Below are 25,410 nucleotides of genomic sequence, written 5' to 3' on the forward strand. Positions count from 1 at the left end.
TTTTATGCTTTTTGTCACCAACCTCATTGGTAGGAAGAGGATCAGGCAACTACTCACATATTGTGGTACAGTTGAGTCTTGTGTGTGGCAGATTTTTATTTTATTAGACATTGTATTACCATTGCCGATTGGGCACCCAATGGGTCGTTCATCGAAAACATCCCTGGTAAACCTTTAATTTGAGAGCTCACGGATACACCATTTATCTTAGTTGAGCCTGTTCTGTGCACAGACATTTTTGAATGGTTTTGCAAATGAGCATCATTAAGTGCTTCACTTAATATGAGTAGAAACATACTTTAATAATTAATAAGGAAACATTGTTTACATGAAAATAAACCCCACATTTTAGGTATTCATTTCAGCCGTGGTAGCTCATTTAGTCTATACATTCAACGAAACACTGATTCTATACAAGAAAATGTATAAAAATCGAGTTATCGATGGCTAATCAGGTTATGTGTAATATTAACCGGCTAAGACCAAACAGAGATGTCCTAGATTGCAAAACTGATGTTGTGTTACTAACCTGTTCTGAGCACAGAGCGTTCATGTTCTGCATAGGCAGAGACGTCATCTGCATTTGTCCTGTCATTTGGTTGACATTCTGGACTCCAGCATTCCCTCCTCCCATAGACACTGTGATGCTCATGTTATTGTACATTCCTTGCTGGCCAGGTGTGGGCTGTGTTTGTCCTGCCTGAGCGAAGACACTGTGAATGGGACAAAGAACCCATTAAAGCGCAGTGAATCTGGGAACATTCATTGTCACAATGTGGCTGTGAGTGAAAGTTACCCGTCAATGTCTGGCTGTGAGATTGTATGAGGTGATCGTGTTTTTTCTCAGTTAGAACCACAAGCTCCCTGTTACTAGATGCCGCTACATACCCAGGCTCACAAATAACAATTACCATTGAATAAACTCGAGTATTTATCTTCATCTAACACCATTTGTAGCCATCAGAAAGTTAATTCTAGTGAACTGAGTAGCTTAGTGAGAGGAGCCAGTGAAACGGCAGACCTGGCTTTCGAGAAAACAGAGTAATTTATTTAAACCATTAGCAATCTCTCTATAAATATTACTGTTACCCTAATAAGTGTTAAATAAACAGAATCTCTCTTTCCCCTCTCACTCCAACTCTGTACAAAATTGGCAGGCAATAGGAGCAATGAGGAATTCCTACCCCAGTAAAATAAAATCTATTTACTTTAATGCCAACAATAAATACATTTTATAAACTTCTACATGAAAAACAACAGACACCCAGTGACAATAGGCTGGTGAGTGATGGCTGTGTGAACATTCCCCATAAAAATAGAAACATGTTGTCAATGCCCAAAGTACCCAAAAAGCTGGTCCAATCTCACAATATAGAGATCAGATTGTAAGCTTCAAGGGTCATTTTGGCTCCCGGTACTGTGTGTTACATTAGATGCATATTTTTTAATCCATGCATTCTAAATATTTTTAAAACACAGAAAGGCCCTATGCCCATGCTGCCAAATCATTTCCCCACCTTGAGCTGCCCATCGTATTTGGCTGCCAGGTCTTGAGGTCGGGTGACTGGTATCCAGGTGTGGATGGTGTCTGCTGGAGCATAGGACTCTGGGAAGGAGTGAGGCGAGGGGACATCAAGGGACTGGTAGGGCTCAGGGATGGTGCAAATGTAGGATCCCCTTGTTGATTTATACCTGGGAGGCAGAAATACAAAATAAGAGTTTCATCACGTTATCACATCAATAAATAGTCCCAATAAATCCCAGCATCCCCATCACATATCCCAGCACTCTCTACAGAACCCAACAACCCCGACACATGTTTCTGCATCACCTAATTTCCTTTACACATATCTCAACATCACGGACACATCCACTACATATCCTCATCCCATACACATATCCCAACATCATAGACACATCCCCTATACACCATAATCCCATCCACATATCCCAAAATCATAGACACATCCCTTATACACCTTCATCCCATACACATATCCCAACATCATAGACACATCCCCTATACACCATAATCCCATCCACATATCCCAACATCCCATACACATATCCCAAAATCATAGACACATCCCTTATACACCTTCATCCCATACACATATCCCAAGAACACAGGTAAGTGCTAAAATTGCCTACACATATCTCAGCATTCCCTACACAACCCAAAATCATCTACACATATCCCATCATCCCCTACTCAACACCAAATCATCTACACATATCCCATCATCCCCTACTCAACCCCAAATCTTCTACACATATCCCAGCATCCCCTACTCAACCCCAAATCTTCTACACATATCCCAGTATCCCCTACTCAACCCAAAATCTTCTACACATATCCCAGTATCCCCTACTCAACCCAAAATCTTCTACACATATCCCAGCATCCCCTACTCAACCCCAAATCTTCTACACATATCCCAGCACCCCCTACACAACCCAAAATCATCTACACATATCCCAGCATCGCCTACTCAAACCCCAAATCTTCTACACATATCCCAGCATCCCCTACTCAACCCCAAATCTTCTACACATATCCCAGCATCCCCTACTCAACCCCAAATCTTCTACACATATCCCAGCATCCCCTACACAACCCCAAATCTTCTACACATATCCCAGCATCCCCTACTCAACCCCAAATCTTCTACACATATCCCAGCATCCCCTACACAACCCCAAAACTTCTACACATATCCCAGCATCCCCTACTCAACCCCAAAACTTCTACACATATCTCAGCATCCCCTACACAACCCCAAATCTTCTACACATATCCCAGCATCCTCCACTGAACCCCAACACTTCTACACATATCCCAGCATCCCCCACTGAACCCCAACACTTCTACACATATCCCAGCATCTCCCACTGAATCCCAACTCGTCTACACATATCCCAGCAGCTCCCACTGAACCCCAACTCTTCTACACATATCTCAGCATCCTCTGTACAACCCGACATTACAACCAGCCCCTATCCCAAATGACAATTCAAGCGAAGCAGACCAGATGAGTTGTCACAACCTGTGTTTTTGTCACATTCTGCAAACACACTTGTACCTGTTGTCGAATATTGGAAGATGTTTTGCTGCAGCTGAGAATTCATCCCAGAGCCAAACTGTCCTCCAACATTTCCCATCATGCTCCTGTTCACCATACTGCCTACATTGGCTCCCCCGCGGTTCGGCAGAGTGGCCTCAGGAGTTGTCGCCATTTGTGAGAAAGGGCTGGTGGATGGAGGTGGGTTTCCAGGGTTGGTTCCATAGCTGTGGGGATAAGGGAATTGCTGCGGGGGACCTTGAGGGATCCTGGAAGTCCCCATAGTGACAGGAAGGCTGGCTGTGGGCTGGAGGTTCCCAAAGCCCTGTTGCCTCATGAGGAGGGCTCGCTGCTGCATGAGCTGGCGCTGCCGATGATGTTGGCTGTATAATTCCCGCTGGCGTTGTGCTAACATCTGAGCATTGAGTGGAGGCTGCAGGAGAAATACAAACAGAGTAGATTTTTCTTTTGTATCAGGGAAATATATATAAGCAACTCCCACTGCAGCCATCAAGATCCCCCACTCAAAAGGTAAGTAGATTTGGGGGGAACCGGGGTAAGCTAGGTAGGGGCTCGAATATCATACAAATATTATTGCTCCAGGTCTCACAAAGAATAAGGGTTGTATTGATCTCCATAAACCAGTGGCTGGTAACATTTCAAGTTAGTGGGGCATCAGACTGGACACATGGATTTGACTCTGCCGCTAATCGTTTTTAATCATGAATAGGAATATGTCTAAATAAACCATATGGACAGTTTTCTGTTAATGTATTGCACAGATGTGTAATACAGAATTCAGCCACAAGATGTCGCCAAAGGATTATTATACAGAATTCAGCCACACAAGTCCCAAAGGATTACTTTTAAAAATGATTTTACACTGTAAAATGCTAGATAGAATTTCTCAAGCAAAAAAAAAAAAAAAGATTTGAGATTCGTAAAGATTTGAGAGTTGTAAAATAAATTCCTTTATAGAAAATTTTCTAATTAAAAAAAAAACAAAAAACAGCAAATAAATAAAATAAACCAGTGGCCAGGCAGCTCTAGTGGCAGGCACCTGCTGCTGTAATGGTTCCTGTCACTATTTGGCTGGGGTTCTGAGCTCAGAGCAGGATCTGAGGGGCCTCTTGTTAACACAGGAGTAAGGCAGGTACCCCTTCAAACACTGGCTGTGCAAGCTGTGTCATTGCCGTGCCTGCCTGAATTACAGGGGAAGTGAACCGGTAAGGCCTCTCTTTGTGCCCGGCCAGCCACAATCCATTTTGGGAAGTCCAGTAATGGCGACAGACACAGCCAGGGCCGCCATCAGGGTGCCCAGCTCCATGTGTAGTTGAGGAACTGCACCGGGGCCCGCACCCTGATCGGGCCCATTGGGTGGCCCAAGCATTTAGGCCCACCCGATAGGCCCTATATCTTCAAGGGCCGGTGAGCGCTGCGGCCGTGTAATAGCGCGACCAGGCCCCTTTTTAAAAAATAAAAAAATAAAATACTGCTGGGAGGAAGTGACGGCCAATCACTTCCTCCCAGCTCTCTCCGGGTGGGAGGGAGGAGAGTCAGCATGGAGACTGTAAAGCTTCCATCAGCCCCAGACATCCGCCAGCAACGAAAAGGTAAGAAACAGAAGGGTGGCTGAAATGTTCTTCAAATGTTCTTGAAGAAAATTATGAACAGATGGGATCCAACAAACAGCTTAAGGCTACCCGGGGCAGTGCCAAACAGCCTTTTAAAGATGGACGCAGTAAAGACCAGGTGACCAACAGCCGGTAATCCCCTGACGAAATCCAAGGACTGGATTTAAAGTTGGATTTTGATGGATTTACTTCACTTTCACTTTTATCATGTGAGTGCAATTAAATAAAGTGCCATTGGATATAAATACAGTAGTGCACTATGTTTTCTGTCTCTCCTTATTTCCCTTATATGTTCAGCTGGATATAAAGTCAAAGAGAAGATACAATGGTCCCACCTTCATAACATTTCGTTTTGCCTATATACCGTCTGAGTTTGTGAGTGCAATTGATGTGAGTGCAATTGATGGATAAGCCTTTTTTGGTGTCAGTGTTTACTACACTCTTGTGGCTTTGTTTTTTTTAATTAGAGATTATTTATCTTTAGATTTTCTGTTCATTAAGAAGAAACTGAGGAATCGTCTTTATAACCTGCATATTTTATGGTAATGTTTTTACCTGTTTCCACTGGTGTTAACGTTATTGGGTATTGTTAATTATTTCTTGTATGCAATGTATACAGTCTGAGTTGACTTACCTGAGGGGTGATAGCTTGCTGAATGCCAGGTCTCATGCCCATCTGTACTGCATTGCCAACACCAAACTGGTTGAGGATTGCTTGTCGATTTTGGTGCAGGAGCTTGAATTTTGAAAAAACAAGACAAAAAAAAAATCGAACGTCATCAGTCACATCCTGATCGGTTATGATCAGATCACCCATTTGTCCAATATTGGCTCACATGAGACGTAAAACTAAGCCCCACTAGGCTTTCTTTCCTGGCTTACAACAATGTTTAATATTAGCCCATGTTAAAACGTGGTATTTTGACGCCTTACCTGTTGCCCTTGTAACCTTTGCTGTAACTGCAGACGGAGGTGGTTGGATGCTGTTGCTGATCGTCCTTGCATCTGTCGAGGTTGCATATTCATGGCATTTGGGTAAGCCCCTCGTGGGGGAGGTGGTGGTACTTGAACTGGAACAGACCCATAAGGTGTCTTCTGCCGAACCATATTGGAGAAAGGGCTGGGTAGGCCTGGGTTGGGGGATGCAGAGGGATACGGCTGGGGGTACATATTAGGCTTCTGTTCCATAAGTACAGGAGCAAGAGGAGTCTGCTGATTAAACCGGTCATTGACAACATCCAGACCTGCTCCCTGTGATGAGAAACACAAAGAAAACAGTGTATCAACACAACTCTAAACAGTGTATCAACACAACTCTAAACAGTGTATCAATACAACTCTAAACGGTGTATCAACACAACTCTAAACAGTGTATCAACACAACTCTAAACAGTGTATCAACACAACTCTAAACGGTGTATCAACACAACTCTAAACAGTGTATCAACACAACTCTAAACGATGTATCAACACAACTCTAAACAGTGTATCAACTCAACTCTAAACAGTGTATCAACACAACTCTAAACAGTGTATCAACACAACTCTAAACAGTGTATCGCCACAACTCTAAACAGTGAATCACCACTACGCTAAACAGTGTATCCCCTCAACTCTAAACCGTATTTCACCACAACTCCCTGTGCTCCCTGTGATGAGAAACACAACTCTAAACAGTGTATCAACACAACTCTAAACAGTGTATCAACTCAACTCTAAACAGTGTATCAACACAACTCTAAACAGTGTATCAACACAACTCTAAACAGTATATCGCCACAACTCTAAACAGTGAATCACCACTACGCTAAACAGTGTATCCCCTCAACTCTAAACCGTATTTCACCACAACTCCCTGTGCTCCCTGTGATGAGAAACACAACTCTAAACAGTGTATCAACACAACTCTAAACAGTGTATCAACACAACTCTAAACGGTGCATCAACACAACTCTAAACCGTATATCACCACAACTCCCTGTGCTCCCTGTGATGAGAAACACAAAGAAAACAGTGTATCAACACAACTCTAAACAGTGTATCAACACAACTCTAAACGGTGTATCAACACAACTCTAAACAGTGTATCAACACAACTCTAAACTATGTATCAACACAACTCTAAACAGTGTATCAACTCAACTCTAAACAGTGTATCAACACAACTCTAAACAGTGTATCAACACAACTCTAAACAGTGTATCAACACAACTCTAAACTATGTATCAACACAACTCTAAACAGTGTATCAACTCAACTCTAAACAGTGTATCACCACAACTCTAAACTGTATATCACCACAACTCTAAATGGTGTATCAACACAACTCTAAACCGTATATCACCACAACTCTAAACAGTGTATTAACACAACTCTAAACAGTGTATCAACACAACTCTAAACAGTGTATCACCACAACTCTAAAAAGTGTATCACCACAACTCTAAAAAGTGTATCACCACAACTCTAAACCGTATATCACCACAACTCTAAACAGTGTATCAACACAACTCTAAACAGTGTATCAACACAACTCTAAACAGTGTATCAACACAACTCTTAAACAGTATATCGCCACAACTCTAAACAGTGAATCACCACTACGCTAAGCAGTGTATCCCCTCAACTCTAAACCGTATATAACACCACAACTCTAAACAGTGTATCCCCTCAACTCTAAACCGTATATCACCACAACTCTAAACGGTGTATCAACACAACTCTAAACTGTATATCACCACAACTCTAAACTGTGTATCAACACAACTCTAAACCGTATATAACACCACAACTCTAAACAGTGTATCACCTCAACTCTAAACCGTATATCACCACAACTCTAAACGGTGTATCAACACAACTCTAAACTGTATATCACCACAACTCTAAACAGTGTATCAACACAACTCTAAACAGTGTATCAACACAACTCTAAACAGTGTATCAACACAACTCTAAACTGTATATCACCACAACTCTAAACGGTGTATCAACAAAACTCTAAACTGTATATCACCACAACTCTAAACAGTGTATCACCTCAACTCTAAACAGTGTATCACCTCAACTCTAAACCGTATATCACCACAACTCTAAACGGTGTATCAACACAACTCTAAACAGTGTATCAACACAACTCTAAACCGTATATAACACCACAACTCTAAACAGTGTATCACCTCAACTCTAAACCGTATATCACCACAACTCTAAACGGTGTATCAACACAACTCTAAACTGTATATCACCACAACTCTAAACGGTGTATCAACAAAACTCTAAACTGTATATCACCACAACTCTAAACAGTGTATCACCTCAACTCTAAACAGTGTATCACCTCAACTCTAAACCGTATATCACCACAACTCTAAACGGTGTATCAACACAACTCTAAACAGTGTATCAACACAACTCTAAACCGTATATAACACCACAACTCTAAACAGTGTATCACCTCAACTCTAAACCGTATATCACCACAACTCTAAACGGTGTATCAACACAACTCTAAACTGTATATCACCACAACTCTAAACTGTGTATCACCACAACTCTAAACGGTGTATCAACACAACTCTAAACTGTATATCACCACAACTCTAAACAGTGTATCACCTCAACTCTAAACCGTATATCACCACAACTCTAAACGGTGTATCAACACAACTCTAAACAGTGTATCAACACAACTCTAAACAGTGTATCAACACAACTCTAAACCGTATATAACACCACAACTCTAAACAGTGTATCACCTCAACTCTAAACCGTATATCACCACAACTCTAAACGGTGTATCAACACAACTCTAAACAGTGTATCAACACAACTCTAAACAGTGTATCAACACAACTCTAAACTATGTATCAACACAACTCTAAACAGTGTATCAACTCAACTCTAAACAGTGTATCACCACAACTCTAAACTGTATATCACCACAACTCTAAATGGTGTATCAACACAACTCTAAACCGTATATCACCACAGCTCTAAACAGTGTATTAACACAACTCTAAACAGTGTATCAACACAACTCTAAACAGTGTATCACCACAACTCTAAAAAGTGTATCACCACAACTCTAAAAAGTGTATCACCACAACTCTAAACCGTATATCACCACAACTCTAAACAGTGTATCAACACAACTCTAAACAGTGTATCAACACAACTCTAAACTGTATATCACCACAACTCTAAACTGTGTATCAACACAACTCTAAACCGTATATAACACCACAACTCTAAACAGTGTATCACCTCAACTCTAAACCGTATATCACCACAACTCTAAACAGTGTATCAACTCAACTCTAAACAGTGTATCAACACAACTCTAAACAGTGTATCAACACAACTCTAAACAGTGTATCAACACAACTCTAAACTATGTATCAACACAACTCTAAACAGTGTATCAACTCAACTCTAAACAGTGTATCACCACAACTCTAAACTGTATATCACCACAACTCTAAATGGTGTATCAACACAACTCTAAACCGTATATCACCACAACTCTAAACAGTGTATTAACACAACTCTAAACAGTGTATCAACACAACTCTAAACAGTGTATCACCACAACTCTAAAAAGTGTATCACCACAACTCTAAAAAGTGTATCACCACAACTCTAAAAAGTGTATCACCACAACTCTAAACCGTATATCACCACAACTCTAAACTGTGTATCACCACAACTCTAAACGGTGTATCAACACAACTCTAAACTGTATATCACCACAACTCTAAACAGTGTATCACCTCAACTCTAAACCGTATATCACCACAACTCTAAACGGTGTATCAACACAACTCTAAACAGTGTATCAACACAACTCTAAACCGTATATAACACCACAACTCTAAACAGTGTATCACCTCAACTCTAAACCGTATATCACCACAACTCTAAACGGTGTATCAACACAACTCTAAACAGTGTATCAACACAACTCTAAACAGTGTATCAACACAACTCTAAACAGTGTATCAACACAACTCTAAACCGTGTATAACACCACAACTCTAAACAGTGTATCACCTCAACTCTAAACCGTATATCACCACAACTCTAAACGGTGTATCAACACAACTCTAAACTGTATATCACCACAACTCTAAACTGTGTATCACCACAACTCTAAACGGTGTATCAACACAACTCTAAACTGTATATCACCACAACTCTAAACAGTGTATCACCTCAACTCTAAACCGTATATCACCACAACTCTAAACGGTGTATCAACACAACTCTAAACAGTGTATCAACACAACTCTAAACAGTGTATCAACACAACTCTAAACCGTATATAACACCACAACTCTAAACAGTGTATCACCTCAACTCTAAACCGTATATCACCACAACTCTAAACGGTGTATCAACACAACTCTAAACAGTGTATCAACACAACTCTAAACAGTGTATCAACACAACTCTAAACAGTGTATCAACACAACTCTAAACTATGTATCAACACAACTCTAAACAGTGTATCAACTCAACTCTAAACAGTGTATCACCACAACTCTAAACTGTATATCACCACAACTCTAAATGGTGTATCAACACAACTCTAAACCGTATATCACCACAGCTCTAAACAGTGTATTAACACAACTCTAAACAGTGTATCAACACAACTCTAAACAGTGTATCACCACAACTCTAAAAAGTGTATCACCACAACTCTAAAAAGTGTATCACCACAACTCTAAACCGTATATCACCACAACTCTAAACAGTGTATCAACACAACTCTAAACAGTGTATCAACACAACTCTAAACTGTATATCACCACAACTCTAAACTGTGTATCAACACAACTCTAAACCGTATATAACACCACACCTCTAAACAGTGTATCACCTCAACTCTAAACCGTATATCACCACAACTCTAAACAGTGTATCAACTCAACTCTAAACAGTGTATCAACACAACTCTAAACAGTGTATCAACACAACTCTAAACAGTGTATCAACACAACTCTAAACTATGTATCAACACAACTCTAAACAGTGTATCAACTCAACTCTAAACAGTGTATCAACTCAACTCTAAACAGTGTATCACCACAACTCTAAACTGTATATCACCACAACTCTAAATGGTGTATCAACACAACTCTAAACCGTATATCACCACAACTCTAAACAGTGTATTAACACAACTCTAAACAGTGTATCAACACAACTCTAAACAGTGTATCACCACAACTCTAAAAAGTGTATCACCACAACTCTAAAAAGTGTATCACCACAACTCTAAAAAGTGTATCACCACAACTCTAAACCGTATATCACCACAACTCTAAACTGTGTATCACCACAACTCTAAACGGTGTATCAACACAACTCTAAACTGTATATCACCACAACTCTAAACAGTGTATCACCTCAACTCTAAACCGTATATCACCACAACTCTAAACGGTGTATCAACACAACTCTAAACAGTGTATCAACACAACTCTAAACCGTATATAACACCACAACTCTAAACAGTGTATCACCTCAACTCTAAACCGTATATCACCACAACTCTAAACGGTGTATCAACACAACTCTAAACAGTGTATCAACACAACTCTAAACAGTGTATCAACACAACTCTAAACAGTGTATCAACACAACTCTAAACCGTGTATAACACCACAACTCTAAACAGTGTATCACCTCAACTCTAAACCGTATATCACCACAACTCTAAACGGTGTATCAACACAACTCTAAACAGTGTATCAACACAACTCTAAACAGTGTATCAACACAACTCTAAACTATGTATCAACACAACTCTAAACAGTGTATCAACTCAACTCTAAACAGTGTATCACCACAACTCTAAACTGTATATCACCACAACTCTAAATGGTGTATCAACACAACTCTAAACCGTATATCACCACAACTCTAAACAGTGTATTAACACAACTCTAAACAGTGTATCAACACAACTCTAAACAGTGTATCACCACAACTCTAAAAAGTGTATCACCACAACTCTAAAAAGTGTATCACCACAACTCTAAACCGTATATCACCACAACTCTAAACAGTGTATCAACACAACTCTAAACAGTGTATCAACACAACTCTTAAACAGTATATCGCCACAACTCTAAACAGTGAATCACCACTACGCTAAACAGTGTATCCCCTCAACTCTAAACCGTATATAACACCACAACTCTAAACAGTGTATCCCCTCAACTCTAAACCGTATATCACCACAACTCTAAACGGTGTATCAACACAACTCTAAACTGTATATCACCACAACTCTAAACTGTGTATCAACACAACTCTAAACCGTATATAACACCACAACTCTAAACAGTGTATCACCTCAACTCTAAACCGTATATCACCACAACTCTAAACGGTGTATCAACACAACTCTAAACTGTATATCACCACAACTCTAAACAGTGTATCAACACAACTCTAAACAGTGTATCACCTCAACTCTAAACCGTATATCACCACAACTCTAAACGGTGTATCAACACAACTCTAAACAGTGTATCAACACAACTCTAAACCGTATATAACACCACAACTCTAAACAGTGTATCACCTCAACTCTAAACCGTATACCACCACAACTCTAAACGGTGTATCAACACAACTCTAAACTGTATATCACCACAACTCTAAACTGTGTATCACCACAACTCTAAACGGTGTATCAACACAACTCTAAACTGTATATCACCACAACTCTAAACAGTGTATCACCTCAACTCTAAACCGTATATCACCACAACTCTAAACGGTGTATCAACACAACTCTAAACAGTGTATCAACACAACTCTAAACCGTATATAACACCACAACTCTAAACAGTGTATCACCTCAACTCTAAACCGTATATCACCACAACTCTAAACGGTGTATCAACACAACTCTAAACAGTGTATCAACACAACTCTAAACAGTGTATCAACACAACTCTAAACCGTATATAACACCACAACTCTAAACAGTGTATCACCTCAACTCTAAACCGTATATCACCACAACTCTAAACGGTGTATCAACACAACTCTAAACAGTGTATCAACACAACTCTAAACAGTGTATCAACACAACTCTAAACCGTATATCACCACAACTCTTAACGGTGTATCAACACAACTCTAAACCGTATATATCACCACAACTCTGAACGGTGTATCAACACAACTCTAAACAGTGTATCACCACAACTCTAAACAGTGTACAGTTCTCCCATAGCTCTCCGTTTTCTATAGGGATAAGAAGAATCACCATGTTCAGATGGATGGGGTAATGTAAAATAAATCATTCTAAAATAAAGTAATAAAAAGATGAAATGGTGTGAAATTATATTATGATTAAGTTATGTGGGGGTGGTGGTGGTAAATTAGAGTACATGGTATTAGGATACAGTAAATGGGTGATATGATATTAGGGGTGGGTTATGTACCATGAGATGACAGTGGGGGGATGGTAACTGAGATTAGAGGGTATTAGGATACAGTAAATGGGGTGATATGATATTAGGGATGGGTTATGTAGAGATCACAGTAGGGGGATGGTAAAAGAGATTAGAGGGTATTAGGATACAGTAAATGGGGTGATATGATATTAAGGATGGTTATGTAGGGTGAGATGACAGTGGGGGATGGTAAATAAGATTAGAGGGCATTAGGATACAGTAAATGGGTGATGTGATATTAAGGATCGGTTACGTAGGGTGAGATGACAGTAGGGAGATGGTAAATGAGAGTACATTTGCCATGATACAGTAAATGGGTGATATGATATTAGGGATGGGTTATGTACCATGAGATGACAGTGGGGGGATGGTAACTGAGATTAGAGGGTATTAGGATACAGTAAATGGGGTGATATGATATTAGGGATAGGTTATGTAGAGATGACAGTAGGGGGGTGGTAAAAGAGATTAGAGGGTATTAGGATACAGTAAATGGGGTGATATGATATCTCTTATGTAGAGATGACAGTAAATGGGGTGATATGATATCTCTTATGTAGAGATGACAGTGGGGGGTGGGGTGGTAAAAGAGATTAGAGGGAATTAGGATACAGTAAATGGGTTGATATGATATTAGGGATCGTTTATTTACGGTGAGATGACAGTGGGGGATGGTAAATAAGATTTGATGGTATTTGGATACAGTAAATGGGGTGATATGATATTAGGGATGGGTTATGTAGAGATCATAGTAGGGGGATGGTAAATAAGATTCAAGGGTATTAGGATACAGTAAATGGGGTGATGTGACTTTAGGAATCAGTTACGTAGGGTGAGATGACAGTGGGGGATAGTAAATGAGAGTACATGGTATATTGCATCAATGAGGATAACTGCGGTGAAATGATATTGTAACATTGTGTGTATTTCAGAGACACAGCTACGTGATGCCACGTCATATCTAACGGCAGCGACTCTATTCTCTATGATGTATTTCTAATGGTCCCATCAAACTGTGCCAAGTCTTCTGTCTATGGTGTGTAAGTAATGGACACAATGTAACCATGCCAGCGTGCATCCATCAATCTTTGTGCAGATCCTACACACTGTCATTTCTTGGTAAATACATGGATAAATAAGAGCGTCTAACGGCGGGGCCCAGCACATGTTCCCAGGCACGTTATCCCTCAAGGTCTGTCTGTGTGACGGAGTCTGTAAATCCCACGCCAGTGATGGTACCTGCACCAGTTTATCGATTCCCAGGGCTCGATCCAGCTCAGCCAGCTCTGTCTCGTCTTTCCCGCTGAGGAAGGACACAAGCTGCTCCAGCAGGGCTTTCTCATCATTACGACCCTCCACCGTGGTGGGAGGACAAAGAAAGTCGTCAATCCTTGAGAAAAAGACAAAATAAAGCAGATATGAAGCAGCCATCCACGCCACTGCGAGAAAGGTTGTCATAATAAACACCCAACGACTTTGGCTTTCATAAATAAATATTCTCTTATCCCACGTAACCCTTTCAGTACCAGAGAGATAAACCTGCAGCATCATTCGTACATGTAACCCTTTACATAGAAACATAGAATGTGACGGCAGATAAGAACCATTCGGCCCCATCTAGTCTGCCCTTTCAACGGCAACGTGCAGCAATGCCTACACATTTTACCACCTAACCCAGAGTGGATCTCTGGGTGTTAACCTTTTGAGTGCTGGAAAGGATTAGGTGACCTGTAATGTCTGTATCCCAAAGCCACGCTTTCCTGCTAAATCTGGAGTGTTATTGGTGCAAATTAAAAGACTAATTAAAGACTTAGTAATATGCGTTTCCCCATTTTCCCCATCATGTTGAGATACTTAGAATTGTATATTGTCATTTTACTGTTACAAATATACACATTCTATAAAACACACACAGGAGACATAGTGTGACAGGGTAAGAAAACACTGCTAACGTGGTTCATTGTAACCTCAAACTGCATAATGGAGGCAAAAATAGATGGTAAAAAAGTTTGCCAGTCACAAGTTTCGCACTTCGATTCTCAGTTCAATATAATTTGAATTAATGAATAAGCCCCTGAGTTCTTTGTAACAGGATTATTTACTAAACTGAGAACGTAATGTGAATTCAAAGTGAATTTTAAATTTAAGGTCAATATAAGCGAAATGGAAGAATTCTCTAAGCCAGCTATGCTTTCCATTCGGTTACTCGGGCTTCGGATCTGAAATTCACTATACTGAATAACCGTGACGGTTTGTTAACCTATCACTGCCTCCTAGTGGTGAATCAGTGAACATTTTAACCCCAGAAACTTTATAGCTCTCACTACTGGCAATGCTCTGATTGGCCTCATTGTTGTTTTAAGAATTTATTTAGAATTCTATTTATTTACACGGTGTACCAGGCTGTCCTTGCATAGCCAGAGCATGTAATGCATATTTTGTTTAATCTTGCCAGTACCATGCGCACAGAGCTGGGAGTGGTGAAGCATACTCAATACACAAGCAGATCCCAAGCACTCTCAGACGTGCCCAAAGCATAATGGGATTAGGATGGCTCCTGCACCCGAAATTATTTTATACATTGTATATGCACTCCTTGTCTTCTCATTGAGCTGCATTGGGAAGTCTGTGATTGGACAGCCACAGAAAGTCTGGGCGGGGTCAGAAGGGGAGGGTTTGCAAAGGCTGCAGACAAGAGATCTAAAGCTTTTTCAAGCTTTTTTATATATATATATATTCCATTAAAAAAGAAAAGTGTAATTAAATGCATGAATGTTTTTATTTGGGAAATATCTACTACACAGTGATTTTTTACTGTTTCTTTGGACGGCGGAGTGCCTTGTTAAGATTTTCTTCCAATATACCGTGCGTTAGTGTTTCTACTCCCGCCTGAAAAGGGTTAGATGTTTCTAAGGGAGACTGAAAGATGGATTTAGGTTGTGCATTACAATGGCATTAGTGTAAAGTGATAATGCTGTGTGTCTGTTGATATAAGACCCTTGAAGTGCGTTCTGTTCATAGAGATCTATATGTACACACGGCCCGAGTCCAGCCTGGCTCTGGGGCATATAAAACGCTGCTATATGATAGCAAGACACAAGGAGGCATTGATAGTGCATACATTGAGCATACATATCCCGGGGGCGGAGATGTTTACGCTTGCAGTGATAGATGAGGACCAGATGTGTGGAGCCAAAGCTGAGCTGGAAATTTAGAAAAAAAATAAAAACCTCTCCAAGACTAGCTCCATGGACATAGCTTAACATAAACCAAATAAACAGACGGTTCAGCAGAGCACGCCGCGGGGAACGGGGGTAACTCTTTCACAACCACAGCAGTAACAAACAGCCAGGCGCTACAAACAGATTGCAAGCTCTTGGGAGAACTGGACATGTATTGTTATTTCATGACCATATTTTCAGTTGTTGTTGACTGTAATTAGTTATAAAGTAATAAACAGGGATCCGTTACTGCTGTTGACTACAACACCCATCAGCATGGCCGCTGAGCCTGGTTTAGCATGCTATACAATCTGAGTGTGGATGAGCATTATGAGAGTTGGATTTTAGGGGGAGAATTTCTATTATTTATTCACACTGGGTTTCAAGAAAATTAGGAGCTTGAATATGGGTGAGCAGTATGGGGATGTATACATGTTTCTGGAGCAGTCTGAGTCTGGATTAGAATTGTAGGAGTTGTAGTTTGTTGAGCCATGCATTTCACACATCTTTGAGCGGGTTTGCAGGACTGCTCTGACACTTGGACATTCTATCGGTTTCCATGGTGACTGCTCCACCTTTAGAATTGCCCTCAATGCAGTTAATCCATTTTAGCACACCTTACTGTGTATTCATCAAGCGGGGAACCCCCTCACCATGACAGGGCTTAGAGAATATGATCCATGACAATGAAAGTGGATTAAAAGTGAATTCCACAATTAAGGTCAAAATAGGAGACCTGGGACCATCGTGGAGAATGCTAACAATTAGCTACTGTGGCCTTAAATTCACTTTGAATTCTTAATTCAGTAAATAACTGTGAGCACATTTCATTGCAGTTCTGCACTCAGCCACAAGAGGCAGGGGCATTATATGTGCACCCATACTTCCAGCCTGGCAGATCCTTACTGTGCTCTCTCTATGTGATGTCTCTCCATCATGTATAGTGAATACAGGGGCTGCGTAGAATTTGCAAGCACGCATCCTGCTTGCTGAAATACCCTGCTATGGGGCTGTTATATCAATGGGGGTTTTCACTGGACTTGTTGTGACCCCCCCTGCTGCCACCGCTGCCCCCTACTGGACGCTAGCAATGCTACTATTACATCTCTCCGAGCGTGACGTTCTATGGCTGTTCCTGCAAAGCAGCCCTGAAAGGTCCGCTTATTCTGTGCGAGATGTTATTGCCCGATGAACGCAGCATGGCCACTATTTTACCAGCTGGCATCAGGCCTAGTGAGCCTGTTACCGTAACTGACAGCTATACAGACAGGCTCAATGTCTCCCCCCCCCCCCCCCCACCCCCCACCCCTCCCCTACATTACCTATTAACTCTCAACAAACCAACCAGTATCACCTACACATATTCAAATCAAGATTTAAGGCAGATACTCACTGCTGGTTTACAGATGACAATTTTAGCCTATCCTGCCTCTACAACTAATACTAACTCCAATTCTCATCATTCCCAGTCAGCCAAACCCATATCCTTCTAATGTCTGCCAGGCTACCCTAGTTTATAAAAATGATCAAAGTGAATGCTCTCTTTGTACGAGTGTTTTTTAGCAGCACTATAAAGACACCAATTATGGCTGTCTAAGCATGATAGGCATTGTGTCTAGTAGGAGGTAGCAGTGCTCCCCTACCCCAGAGATATTTGTATGCGTTCCTTAAAATATGTTCAGAGTAATCCCTAAAGCAGTGGAATCCAACGCGTTTTGCCCTGTAAAGCTGCAGTTATGAGTAATGTTACAAACGGTAAAGTCAAATATACTAATTATAGGGCAAATTTTCCGATGTTATGTCTGAAGAAATGAACAAGCCGGGTTTATACTGTACACAGAGTCTGGAAAGGGATGGCTGTTTTTAAACGTGTCTTTTTTTGTTTTCATTATTAGAAAAACAACAGCAAAAACTGTCATAAATTGTGCTGAAATAAGAAATATTTTAAGATTAGTTTTGGGCAAAATGGGTCTTTTTTATTCAGATGTCTTATTATATATTTTAAGAACTATTAGATTTTGTTCCCCAAAACATTAGTTAATAGAGGGCCCCTACCTGCTTACCTAATTGGGTGGAAGGATCCTTATTATTATTATTGGTATTATTATTATTGGTATTTATATAGCGCTTTACAATAAGAGGGGAATTTACCAAATGAGACAATAACAAAATGTAACAGGAACAATAGGTAGTTGAGAACCCTGCTCAAACGAGCTTACGGTCTAGTCTAGTGTATGGTTGGAACGAGCAGATTGAGACCTGTGATTCTCTCCTGCACAGACCTCTCTCCATTGTTATCAGAGCGCTTTACACTCTATTAAAGCTAAACGAGAGGGATTTAACATGCTAGTCTGTAGCACCGACTAAGGCAAGTGGGAGAAGGAAAAAGAGAGAGAGGGCTTTGTCTGTAAGAGAACATAGGTGGTGCATGGCTCCCAATCTGCCCTTGTTAGATTCGGAGGCCCATCCCAACAGTACTCCTCGCAAGATTCCATTTATGCCAGTATATATATATTGTTCATCAAGTAGGAAAAGTAAAAAATGAGGTTCTCACATTCCTGAGCCTACACTTCAGTTAGAACAGTGGTGTACTGCGGTTAGTATCCACGTCTTTTATTCTTGTACACAATTACCGAGCCCCCCAATGCTAGCTGCCCGCTAGGTTGCTAAGTTATTAATCCCCCTTGTCTCCTGGCCAATAAGCTCCACTAAAGGATTTTGATTTTGTCATCCTTAGTACATATTAAATCTGGGTTTTCTCTGATCCCCTTCACTGTAAGTCAGCCAAACTTGTAAAGGTAAGTAATACAGGTTCCGATTATCAAAGCAACCACAAGGTGTCAGCCTTCTTAGTTATCAGACGCCTAAGAGGATTATTCTAAATAATGTGCAACAGAGAAATTCTAAGCCCTCCTAACGCTCCCATTATGTTTGGGAATTCAGGTGCCTTTGATTTCCCCCCAAAAGCACCGAAGGGGAGCGAGTTCTGCCTGAAAAGGGATTAGTGGGACACGCTCCCTGGACAGCAAACCGTAAGATCCCATTGGTCTGCACAAACTCCCAGATACTTCTCAAAGCTTTTTAAGGCTCGGAGAGACCAAAAAAAGAATAACAGGCATCCGTAATCTTTCTAAAAATAGGCCGTCAGCCGGGTAATGTTTTTGTGCTCTATGTCCTCAGGACACCCTGCCCAAAGTTTAGGTTCTGCAATGGCGATGCTACGCACATAAATATTTCCTGCGCAGACGCTTGTTATGGTAAGGCTGTCCCGACGCACAAGGTCTAAAGGGCAAATATGGAAGTCAGGGAGCTCTGAGCAGTTTCACGGGACACAAAGCAGAACAGCAGACTACGTACTGCTCCTTTAACTCTACGCGTGCCAAAGGCAAGTAACCCATTGTAGTGCCTCCATCCATACCCCTGTTGGCTTTCAATAGTTAAATGTAAATGTTTGCCTGGTCGCTGGCAGCCCCGGATATTAGTTAGGAAAAACAGGTGGGAGACATTAAAACCAGACTTAACCCCTTAAGAACCACAGGCGGTCTATGCAGTAATAATTCCACTCTGATCTTGACGTCTACCATTCGTAAAAGCGATGACCCTTGTGACTGACGACAGAATGGCTGCTAGGACTTGGGAAAACAAAAAAAAATCTGGATGGACCATGCTGCCATGCGCTCTTCGGGGACTGAATTTTGATATAAAATGTATTCCTTATAGGTGCAGTGATGGCACACTAAACAAAGTTATAAACACGCAGAACCTGGAGCAGACATGGTGGGTGGAAAAGTCCCCGGGTGACACGTCATGTAACAAGGAGGAGCTAGGGGCATGTAGCGTTTTTCTTTGTTTCTTTTAAAGAGTTGAAGATACAATGTATAACATTCCAGCAGAGGTGGTAGAAAATAAGAAAGTGGAAAATGACAATAAAGTTTGAAATAAAACTACAGGTCCAAAGAAGAATGGCTTCTTCTTTAAGATGTGTTTTTAGAGAGATGAGTTCACACGACGTTGGCCCTTTGTGTATAAATCATGTGCAGAAATACTCAGATGCCTTTTTGGGCTAGGTAAGAGAGGGGTTCTTGAATGAAGTGTGGGATCTAGACAAAGCACCCCTAAACCTGCATGTTTAATCAAGGCCACTTTTTCAGAATCCTTATTTCAGGGGTGCAGTCGAGAAACGCCACTTTGTGTCCAGTGCAGCCCTGAGGCCTACAACTTGCTGTTTAGAGAATTGACCTCCAAGTGTTAGTGCAACCATTGAGCCGGTGACATTACTCCTTCAAACCTCAATCCCCCAACGAAGGGGAGGGTTAACAAGAGTTATAGGACAACTGACCCCTCAAAAATATTTGTAATAGAATATTCCTTTCTTTAAGTATTGAAAGGATCCCACAGACGCATGGTGTGAAGCCGGGAAGACCATAGAGACTAAATGTCGTTTTTTAAACACTGTCTGACCCAAGGTGCATGTATAGATATGGCTAAAAGATTGATTCCCTTTCAATGATAAAAAGATTATTGTATCTGAGGTGCCAGTTATCGTTTAACAATTACACACCCGTTCAGTAATAAAGCATTAAGTGACATAGTTAGATTTAGACCCGGTTTTATTTTTTTTTACATTGAAATGTAGCCAGTTTAAGAAGAGCTATGTGGCCGCGACATGTTTCCTTTTCGAAGCAGGATTACCGTCCGGGTTGCATAGTTAAGCAGATAAAAAAATGTTGTTTTTCTGAATATTAAGCAGGATTTCACTTTTAACTTGTGATTTGACTTCTGCAAATTCTGCTTACTGTGCAGTAATCTAGACGCAGTTTGCGTTGCGGACTTTTCACGAGAAATACTTGTTCACAAAAAATCCCACCACAACCTGTTATAACACGAAATAACCACTTATCTTCCAGGGAAATTACGTCTAATGCATATTTTTCCAAAGGAGACTTTGAATTTCCTGAGTGGGCAAGATATATAAGCAGTATTATTTGTTTAGTGCCTGCATGTTTTTTTATAAAAACACACCCACTAATTTATTGAAAAATACCAATAATTTAGAGAATAAGATGAATGTTAACACCGCCACCTCAATGAAATGTAGAGTCCAGCTGAACCCCCGCCCCGCCATTGTGACGGGATGGATAAACATTTAACCCAAACACAAAGTGGCTGTGATCTATGTCGGCTACGTTTTCCTATTGAGTTTGTCTTCAGTATCGTCAGACAGCAAATGTCACGGGGGATTCTGATTCAGAGCTGCATTTTAATTGGCTGGAAGGACTAGATATATTTGATTTTTTTTTATTGTGTTTTTGTGGGATTATCTTTTGTTTTGCAAGTTTTTTCTTTTTTCTTTTTGCCCCAATAGTTCCTTTGGCTTCCCAGACGTAGGGCCATTATACGGAGATAGTATGGCGCTGGGTACTGCACAGATCCTCGGTTAACCTCTGTGAGACAATCCCCTTTCTAATATTTAAGTGAGCAGCCGACGTGCTTTGTACTGGGATAACTGATTAATCATATATTCTGAGGATCTGGGTAATTTGCACGTTACATACGAGCTGCAGTGTCATCCCAGAAATCTAAGCCGTCATTCCATTTATAAAAAATGTATGATTTTAGCGTAGTATTCCAGGCACCATGATAAATAAAGAGCAAACAAGCTCCCCGTTAATTACAGTTTTATAACAACACAGGAGGAGTTTGGGGTGCAAGGTGGAAATAGGATGGGGGGGTCTGGCGGTTCTGCCACTGTAGACAAGCTCTATATAATATCAGCATTATAGCGAGGTATCACCACCCACCAGCAGACATATTAGACTAATCGATCATTTTGCAGCTGGCAGGTGCTGTGGGAGATGCGAACGCAGGGAGAATATATCACGTCCGCTCGATTCCATGGAAACAGCGTTTGTGCGAGAGAGCCGTATATAGACTGAAAATTACACATCATGACTTCATGTAAGCAGAAATCCAAACTAATTTATATTCTCATTATTAATCATATAACAGCCCTTCGCACAGCACGTGTTCGATGGGCAAAAATCTGCAAAAATGGCTCCCGGAAAACAACATTTTTTAGAAGATTACAGATTGCAAGTTATTACTATCAGAAGGGCTGCAATCACACTGCTTGTAAAGTGAAAAAAATATTACAATTATATCAGTAACCTCCTTCTACACAGCATTATAACTATCATTATTGTAAAATCTGCCTCTTCATAAACAATACCTCACAGGGAACATACTTACTATTACTATATAATACCTCACAGTGAACATACTCACTATTACTATATAATACCTCACAGCGAACATACTCACTATTACTATATAATACCTCACAGGGAACATACTCACTATTACTATATAATACCTCACAGGGAACATACTCACTATTACTATATAATACCTCACAGGGAACATACTCACTATTACTATATAATACCTCACAGGAAACATACTCACTATTACTATAAAATACCTCACAGGGAACATACTCACTATTACTATATAATACCTCACAGCGAACATACTCACTATTACTATATAATACCTCACAGGGAACATACTCACTATTACTATATAATACCTCACAGGGAACATACTCACTATTACTATATAATACCTCACAGGGAACATACTCACTATTACTATATAATACCTCACAGGGAACATACTCACTATTACTATATAATACCTCACAGGGAACATACTCACTATTACTATATAATACCTCACAGGGAACATACTCACTATTACTATATAATACCTCACAGGGAACATACTCACTATTACTATATAATACCTCACAGGGAACATACTCACTATTACTATATAATACCTCACAGAGAACATACTCACTATTACTATATAATACCTCACAGGGAACATACTCACTATTACTATATAATACCTCACAGGGAACATACTCACTATTACTATATAATACCTCACAGGGAACATACTCACTATTACTATATAATACCTCACAGGGAACATATTCACTATTACTATATAATACCTCACAGGGAACATACTCACTATTACTATATAATACCTCACAGGGAACATACTCACTATTACTATATAATACCTCACAGGGAACATACTCACTATTACTATATAATACCTCACAGGGAACATACTCACTATTACTATATAATACCTCACAGGGAACATACTCACTATTACTATATAATACCTCACATGGAACATACTCACTATTACTATATAATACCTCACAGGGAACATACTCACTATTACTATATAATACCTCACAGGGAACATACTCACTATTACTATATAATACCTCACAGGGAACATACTCACTGTTACTATATAATACCTCACAGGGAACATACTCACTATTACTATATAATACCTCACAGGGAACATACTCACTATTACTATATAATACCTCACAGGGAACATACTCACTATTACTATATAATACCTCACAGGGAACATACTCACTATTACTATATAATACCTCACAGGGAACATACTCACTATTACTATATAATACCTCACAGGGAACATACTCACTATTACTATATAATACCTCACAGGGAACATACTCACTATTACTATATAATACCTCACAGAGAACATACTCACTATTACTATATAATACTATTACTATATAATACCTCACAGAGAACATACTCACTATTACTATATAATACCTCACAGGGAACATACTCACTATTACTATATAATACCTCACAGAGAACATACTCACTATTACAATAGAGTACATCACAGAGAACATACTCATCATTACTGTTGAATACCTCACAATTTACAGATAATGATACTCATTATTACCATAGAATACCTCACAGTTTACATACAGGGGGGATATGATGTAAACATTTAAATATATAAAGGGAATCAACACAGTAAAGGACAAGACAATATTTAAAAGAAGAAAAAATACCACAACAAGAGGACATAGTCTTAAATTAGAGGGGCAACGTTTTAACAATTATATAAGGAAGTATTACTTTACTGAGAGGGCAGTGGATGCATGGAATAGCCTTCCAGCTGAAGTGGTAGAGGTTAACACAGTAAAGGAGTTTAAGCATGCGTGGGATAGGCATAAGGCTATCCTAACTATAAGATAAGGCCAGGGACTAATGAAAGTATTTAGAAAATTGGGCTGACTAGATGGGCCGAATGGTTCTTATCTGTCGTCACATTCTATGTTTCTATAGTGATACTTACAATTCCTAAAAAAATACCTCACAGTTTACAGATGGTGATACTCTTTATTCCTATAGAATACCTCACAGTTTACAGATAGTGATACTCTTTATTCCTATAGAATACCTCACAGTTTACAGATAGTGATACTCGCTATTCCTATAGAATACCTCACAGTTTACAGATAGTGATACTCGCTTTTCCTATAGAATACCTCACAGTTTAGAGATGGTGATACTCGCTATTCCTATAGAATACCTCACAGTTTATAGATAGTGATACTCGCTATTCCTATAGAATACCTCACAGTTTATAGATAGTGATACTCGCTATTCCTATAGAATACCTCACAGTTTACAGATAGTGATACTCGCTATTCCTATAGAATACCTCACAGTTTATAGATAGTGATACTCGCTATTCCTATAGAATACCTCACAGTTTACAGATAGTGATACTCATTATTCCTATAGAATACCTCACAGTTTACAGATAGTGATACTCGCTACTCCTATTGAATACCTCACAGTTTACAGATAGTGATACTCGCTACTCCTATTGAATACCTCACAGTTTATAGATAGTGATACTCAATAATCCTATAGAATACCTCACAGTTTATAGATAGTGATACTCGCTATTCCTATAGAATACCTCACAGTTTATAGATAGTGATACTCAACAATCCTATAGAATACCTCACAGTTTACAGATAGTGATACTCGCTATTCCTATAGAATACCTCACAGTTTACAGATAGTGGTACTCGCTATTCCTATAGAATACCTCATAGTTTACAGATAGTGAT

At 39.9% G+C, this 25,410-nt stretch overlaps 1 protein-coding gene across 6 annotated transcripts in view; it reads right to left on the reverse strand.

Moving 5' to 3' along the window:
* NCOA1 (nuclear receptor coactivator 1) overlaps positions 1-25,410 on the reverse strand; it is a 456,420-nt gene that overhangs the window by 12,152 nt on the left and 418,858 nt on the right. For all 6 annotated transcript variants that reach the window (XM_063441994.1, XM_063441997.1, XM_063441996.1 and 3 more), the window contains exons 14-19: positions 14,416-14,566; positions 5,630-5,947; positions 5,331-5,432; positions 3,084-3,495; positions 1,518-1,692; positions 530-713 (exon numbers count right to left, since the gene is read on the reverse strand). In XM_063441994.1, coding sequence (XP_063298064.1) covers positions 530-713; positions 1,518-1,692; positions 3,084-3,495; positions 5,331-5,432; positions 5,630-5,947; positions 14,416-14,566 — 1,342 coding nt within the window. The remainder of the gene's footprint in view (positions 1-529; positions 714-1,517; positions 1,693-3,083; positions 3,496-5,330; positions 5,433-5,629; positions 5,948-14,415; positions 14,567-25,410) is intronic.

Source organism: Pelobates fuscus, chromosome 2 (genome assembly GCF_036172605.1).
Source record: "Pelobates fuscus isolate aPelFus1 chromosome 2, aPelFus1.pri, whole genome shotgun sequence".
Taxonomy (NCBI): Eukaryota; Metazoa; Chordata; class Amphibia; order Anura; family Pelobatidae; genus Pelobates; species Pelobates fuscus.